Consider the following 6485-nt stretch of genomic DNA (forward strand, 5'->3'; position numbering starts at 1 on the left):
ACGACTCTCTGCTCGACGCCAAAAGCGTGAAGGTGGATGCGGAGGCGCGGAGCCGGGTGCCTTGCTCACCTCGTCGTCTGATCGCGATCTGCGCGAAGTGTGTCTTGACATTGGTGACAGAACTTCTTCGCCAGACTCGGCCGACGCCCGTTCGACCGAAGTTCATCGGGGCGCCTGCGGCCCCGCGTTTTTTACGTGACACCGATTGACTGGATAGGACTCTTACCAGGCCCCCTACTTCGGGGGTAAACCGACAGATGCACGCGAGCCTTACCCCGACTTATGTTGTACATCTCACTACATGCTATCTCCGCTATCTCCCTCATATATAATATCATTCTGTGGGAGAGTAACTCTAGTAAGAACTTGTTGAGCTATTTGTATTTGCTGTCGAAATTGTTGTTCCGTTACATAGCATCTCGAACGAGCTCCTCAATTCTATCCAACACATGGCTGTTTCTACCGCAGACCAACTCGGTCAAGCAGGGCTGGTGCCCACGTCCTTGATTGCCTTCGCCTTTTTTGGGGTGCTATACGCTGTGTACGTACGGCTGCTACTCCCACGGCCGTTCCCGGGCATTCCATACAACAAAGGTTCCGAGAAGAGGCTGCTTGGAGATGCCCCGGACATGCTCAAAGAAGTCGGAGTCACAAGGGAGTTAAACGTGTGGCTGTTAAAGCAGGTAAACAAGCTCCAGGCCCCCTTATGCCAGGTATTCGTCACGCCATTATCCAAGCCCTGGCTGCTCCTCGCCGATTCCGCCGAGGCCCAAGATATCATGACGAGACGGCCCGAGTGGGACAGATCAAACTTCATCACTGATGGCCTGGCGCCCCTGGACGGCTTCCACGCCAGGATGAAGACGGGCAAGACCTGGAAGCAGACCCGAGCATGGTTGCAGGATCTCATGGGCCCGAGTTTTCTCAATAACATCGTCGGTCCTGTCATGTACGACAATGCTATCCATCTCGTGGAGTTTTGGGAGAACAAAGCTCGTGTTGCCAACGGCAGGCCCTTTGATGTCAACGAGGATCTGAATCACAGCGCTCTCGACGGTATGCTGGCCTTTGTGTTTGATCGCCACTTCGAACACACAGCCATCGGCCCGCAGTTTGATTTAGCGTCAAAACTTGACCCGTCCAGCATTGAAACAGGACCCAACGGTGAGGCCAAATTCCCAGAGGCCCCACTCAACGAATTCATCACCGCGCTTTACCAGACGGTGGATGCAATCGACCAGGTGACCAAGTCCGTGTCGCCAACGTTCACGATGTGGTGGCTCCGTCAGACACCCAGGTACAAAAAGGTGATGACTGTGAAGAGGAAAGTTGTCAAGGAGCAAGTCCGAGGCGCTCTCAGAAGGCTCGAGACTACTGGCGTGACAAAAACGGCGATTGAGCACATGTTGATGCGAGAGAAAAAGGCGGCTGAGAAACAAGGCCGGAAGCCGGATTACGAGAGCCCGATCTTGATGGAGGAGGTAAGATCAATGCCCTTTCGTCTTGTGCTTCTCCCCCTTCCTCATATGCTGACACATTGTGGTCAGATCGCCGGCCAGTTTATCGCCGGACTGCATACCACGAGCACGACCCTGGCTTGGACATTCATCTACCTGACTCGGCTCCCGGAAATCCAAGCGAACCTGCGGGACGCGCTGTACAAAGGCTATCCCGATGCGCACGCGGAGAAACGGTTCCCAACGCTCGCCGAACTAAACAAGGCGCGGGTGCCTTACCTCGAAGCCGTGCTGGAGGAGGCACTGCGGCTGCACGCAACCAGCGTCGCGCGACAAGCCACCCGCGACACCGAGCTCTTCGGCCACCCGGTTCCTAAGGGCACCAACGTGATCCTAATCGCTAACGGGCCGGGCTTCCACGCGCCGTCCATGCAAGTCGACCCCGCACGACGCGGTGCCACGGTCAAGACTAACAACGGCTGGGACGAAAGCCGTGACATGAGCGCGTTCGACCCGGAGCGCTGGCTGGTGCGCAAGGAGGGCACGGATGAGGTCGAATTCGATGCGAACGCGGCTCCGCAGATTGCGTTTGGCATGGGGCCTCGCAGCTGTTGGGGCCGTCGGCTGGCTTATCTGGAGCTCCGTATGGTTGCCACACTGGTGGTGTGGAATTTTGATTTGCTGTCGGTGCCGCCGGCGCTAGCGGATCCCAAGGCCAGTTATGGAATCGTGCACCGGGCGGATCAGTGTTGTTTGAGGTTGAGAAGCAGAAGAGCTGGCGGTGAGAAATAGGATCTTAACAGCGGATGCATTGTATGTAGGGTATGTTTTTCAGGTGTTCGGATTTTGGGATGCTGCAGTGCTCTGAATCATGCTCGCTGTTACGTTAGTATTCAAAGGGAAGGAGAGACCCGATGTTCCCAATGGCACGTTCCTTTCAATATTCATATCTGATGGGGAGTTTCGAGGCTGCTCGGTGCGCGGGATGGGATTATCGGCTTTACTAAAGTCTGGCTTTGCTACTCTGCCTGGACTGACTCGATAGAAATCTCCAAAGCAATTGAGTACACGGTGGGAAAGCGGATGGGAACCGTTGCTATCATACAGTGCTACTTCTACTCTCGAATGAAGAAAACCTAATATACAAGGTTTTCCGCACAATGTCATTGTCTAGCTCTAGATCGTAACACTGCGCGGAAAGCAACCCACAGAAGGAAATTTTCAAGCAGCAGGAGTCGCGCCAAACAGTTTGTGGAATCGCATTCCTAGGCTTAACACGGTGACAAGGGCGCCACCGGTGATGACAAGGATGTACGTCTTGTCGATAGCGTCGACAATGGCGGCAAGCACACGGCCCCTGAGTTCCGGGGAGAGACTCTGCACCAGCCCTGAGCGTGCGCCCGAGATGGCGGCCTGAATGTCCGCCAGAGGCGTTGTGGGCAGAATCTGCTGGATCGTGGTCTGACTGGCATTGAGTAGAATGGCGTTCCCGATGGCTAGGCCCAAGGTAATACCAATGAATTGGGCTAGTGTGATGAAGGCAATGGCCGGCGGGATGTTTTCCGGTTCAACGACGGCCTGTGCGACTGAAAACGATGCCTGCAGGAACATGCCAACTCCCGCTCCCATCAGCACCGTGTAACCGTAGACGCGGCTCGCGGAGTCGTCGTGGTCGATTGTGTACATGAGAGCAGAGCCCGCCACGGTGAGCAAACCTCCCACTAGGTACCATGGCATGTAGTAGCCGAGTCTCCCCATCAGGGTTCCGTTGAGGAAGACGAAGACCACCAGGGCAATAATAAAGGGTAGTAGCCGCACACCAGCATCGAGAGGGGTATCGTTGCGCGTGAACTGGAAGAAAAGGGGAACCATATAGATCGGCACGAAAGTACATGATCCGCTCGCGGCTGATGCGGCGAAGAGAATGAGTACTGTGCGCGACCTGAAGAACTGAACGGGAATGATGCGCCGAGCTTGCGTGGTGAAGATATTCCAGACTTGCTGAACGCCCAGCATGATGAAAAGTACGCCAGACACGACAAACAGCGCGATAATACGTCCGGAATCCCACGGAAAGGTAACGCCGCCAAGATTAACGGCTAGGATGAAAGCCGTCAGCGCCCCGCACTGCAGCACCGTTCCAGGGTAATCCATCTCGACGGCCCGCTGTTTGATTGTTGCACCTGGACGGGGGTCCTTATTGGGGATGAGAAGCAGGTAGACGGGAGCGCAGGCAGCGCCGATGAAGAGGTTGATGTAGAATGCCCATCGCCAACCAACTGCGGACTCGGAGAAGGCGCCTCCAATCACGGGACCCAGGATGATGCCGATGCCCCAGGTCAAGATGGTGTAGGAGACGTACACGGGGCGCTCGGCCATGGTGGTGGTCATGGCGATGAGGGTCATGCATCCGACGTAAAGGCCCGAGCCGCCCGCGCCGGCGATGGCGCGTCCCACGATCATGACCTTCATGGATGGCGCTGCGCCACAGATTGCCGAGCCGATCTCGAAGACGAGCACGGTGAAGATGTAGAACCACTTGGCGTTGAAGTTGCTGTATATGCGTCCCCAAAACAGATTGGTTGCCGTTGCGGTAAGCAGGAACGCGACACTGAGCCATGACAAGTCCTGGATGGAGTCGAATTCCTCGACGATGACGGGTTGGAGGTCGGCAACCACGGTGGCATCAAGGGCGTATAGGAATGTTGAAGTCAGAATGGCAATCATGGTCAGCCACCACTTCCATCCGCTGATGTTGCGTGGGGCGGCGTCAGGTAGGGGTGCCGCTTCGAGCTCCCCTGCTTCCGGGGCATCGTCGAGACCTCGTTGATACTGATCTTGCTTCTCGTCGGTGGTTGCACTTTCGTTGCCGTCGGATGTTGCCATTTTCGCTGATTGCTGGCGGAGAGTTGGGGGGATGGTATGGGAATGGTATGAGGAACCTGAACAGCGCGCCGGTATTTCGACAGCTCTGGTGCTTTTTGCTACTGTGGCAGCACACGGCGCAAATAACGAACGCCTTGCGGTTTGTGAGCTTCTTTGGATTTGTAATGCTGTAAGGGGGATAGCGTCAATCGTGTCTGCAAACAGCGGGCACGGACCGCACGGGTGCCCGCAGTTAGCGGATTTAGCGGCGCAAGGGGCATAACTAAGCCCAACGGTGCCAAGGGCCGAGATCGACGCCGCATGCCCGTAAAACGTCGGCCGAAATGTGAGAAATCAGCAACTGCTTACAAAACCTCCTCAGGGGCACAAACCGCAGCCGCACCAAGGCCGTCAAAGACCTCAACCGTAGACGGGCTTCATGGCTTGGTACTGAACTGTGTAAACTCAACGCTGGAGACGGATGCCATGATAACCATGTATAAGGCCTTTGAGCTCGCGCAAGGCCCAGGCAAGCGTCTCGAAACTCAGCCATGGCCACGCGAACCAACGGCACAGTGTCCAAAGCCACCGACGGCGGCGACTTGCTCGCCCTCGCCGATGACGTTGTCCGGCAGACCCAGGCAATCGCACAGTACCTGCAGGAAACCAAGCATGCCCAGCCGACGTTTGCACCCGACTGCGTTGGCCGCCCGGAGACTCTCGAGTATGCGAAGCTGCACAGTGACCTGAAACGGTCCCTGGAAGATCTCCAGTATCTCGTCGAGGGCCCAAAGAGGCACTTCCGCGCTCTCTGCTGCCAGGGATATGAGCTTGCAGCCATCCAGGTGGCGCTCGACTTCGGCTTCTTCACTATCGTCCCTGCCGAGGGGCAGATCTCCCTAGAAGAGCTGGCCGAGAAAGCGGGCATGGACTTGGACAGAACGCGCCGCATCGTTCGTCTCCTGGCTACCGAGTTCATCTTCCGCGAACCTACACCTGGATATGTTGCGCACAATCCCAGCTCGTACCTCCTGCATACGGATGAGGAGGTCCGTGCCACGCTGCACTACACGTACGTTGCCTTGGCGCAATTGCCGCAATCCTCGAAGAAGGGCGCTTCATCTATACTTGGCACGTACTAACTGTGGTTGCCTGGATTGCAGAGTCGATGAGATGCTTCAGGCGGCATCGGCCACAGCCGAGAATGTCAGGGCGGCACCACATGAGTACGACAGCGCTGTCACTCCCTTCACGACACGCCATGGCCTTCCCATCTTCAACTACTATGAAAAAGACCCTAAGCGTTCGATTCGATTCGCCAAGGCCATGGCTGGATGGGCTAAATGTACATGCCTTTCATTTCGGCTTCTTGCTGTTGCGTGAAATCGGCGTAATTCTGCTTAGAGGCTGACATGTCAACAGTGAATTTGAACATCAACGCATTGAAGGAGGCGTTTCCCTGGGGAAAACTCAAGGGCACAGTGGTGGACGTCGGCGGTGGCAGCGGGAAAGTCTCCATAACGCTGGCCCAGGTAACACTCACACGCGCCATCGTTCGAGTCATCACCTTCTGACTACGAGACCCTTGACGCAGCACTTCCCTGACCTTAACTTCGTCGTGCAAGATTCGGCAGATATGCATGCAGCAGGCCAGTCGCTGCTCACCGACGATATCCGCGGTCGCGTCTCCTTTATGCAGCACAGTTTCTTCGAGCCGCAGCCGATAGGCGACGCTGCGGCGTTCATTCTGCGCGCCTGTGCGCTGAACTGGTGCGACCGCGATGTCGTTAGAATGTTCCGTGCCCTGGTTCCGGGACTCGAACGTTCCAAACCCACCACGCCGCTGCTCATCAACGACCTTGTCGTCCCGGTGCAGGGTACGCTGACACGCGACTTCGAGCGGGGCCTGCGTCAGATCGACCTTATCATGCTAGTGGGCTTCGGTGGTAAGCTACGCACTGCAGCTGAATTTGGTGCTCTTCTGAAGGAAGCGGACGAGCGGTATGAAATCCGCAACTTCCGCCCTGAGGGACTTATGGGTTTGCTGGAAGTGTACCTGCGGCGGTGAGTCCATCTCGTCGGAGAAACCGTTTGCGGCAGGTGGTCGACTCGAATGTGTGATCGCGGAATAGAATACGGTGTTTGTAGAGTTCGCACGGAATA

At 56.3% G+C, this 6485-nt stretch overlaps 3 protein-coding genes across 3 annotated transcripts; 2 read left to right on the forward strand and 1 right to left on the reverse strand.

The window, feature by feature from the left end:
• The first annotated feature begins 286 nt into the window (after positions 1-286).
• BU26DRAFT_517890 (cytochrome P450) lies at positions 287-2627 on the forward strand. Its single transcript, XM_033828684.1, has 2 exons — positions 287-1481; positions 1548-2627. The coding sequence occupies exons 1-2, from the start codon at positions 450-452 to the stop codon at positions 2247-2249; spliced, it is 1734 nt and encodes a 577-aa protein (XP_033686179.1). The 5' UTR covers positions 287-449; the 3' UTR covers positions 2250-2627.
• On the reverse strand, positions 2270-4343 carry BU26DRAFT_592257 (putative efflux pump antibiotic resistance protein; the record flags this gene model as incomplete). The annotated part of the gene is made up of 2 exons (XM_033834832.1): positions 2270-3308; positions 3342-4343. The coding sequence occupies 2 exons, from the start codon at positions 4341-4343 to the stop codon at positions 2679-2681; spliced, it is 1632 nt and encodes a 543-aa protein (XP_033686180.1). The 3' UTR covers positions 2270-2678.
• Positions 4344-4873: 530 nt separating this feature from the next.
• BU26DRAFT_503730 (S-adenosyl-L-methionine-dependent methyltransferase) lies at positions 4874-6390 on the forward strand (the record flags this gene model as incomplete). Its single annotated transcript, XM_033826712.1, has 4 exons — positions 4874-5394; positions 5486-5667; positions 5745-5854; positions 5917-6390. 4 exons carry the CDS (start codon positions 4874-4876, stop codon positions 6388-6390), a joined length of 1287 nt encoding a protein of 428 aa, XP_033686181.1.
• Between the last annotated feature and the right edge of the window lie 95 nt (positions 6391-6485).

Source organism: Trematosphaeria pertusa, assembly GCF_010094035.1.
Source record: "Trematosphaeria pertusa strain CBS 122368 unplaced genomic scaffold BU26scaffold_5, whole genome shotgun sequence".
In the NCBI taxonomy this organism is placed as follows: domain Eukaryota; kingdom Fungi; phylum Ascomycota; class Dothideomycetes; order Pleosporales; family Trematosphaeriaceae; genus Trematosphaeria; species Trematosphaeria pertusa.

Coding starts and splice junctions, on each gene's coding strand:
- BU26DRAFT_517890 (XM_033828684.1), top strand. CDS start 450: ATGGCTGTTTCTACCGCAGACCAACTCGGTCAAGCAGGGCTGGTGCCC. Junction 1,482..1,547: donor GCCCGATCTTGATGGAGGAG/GTAAGATCAATG, acceptor CATTGTGGTCAG/ATCGCCGGCCAGTTTATCGC.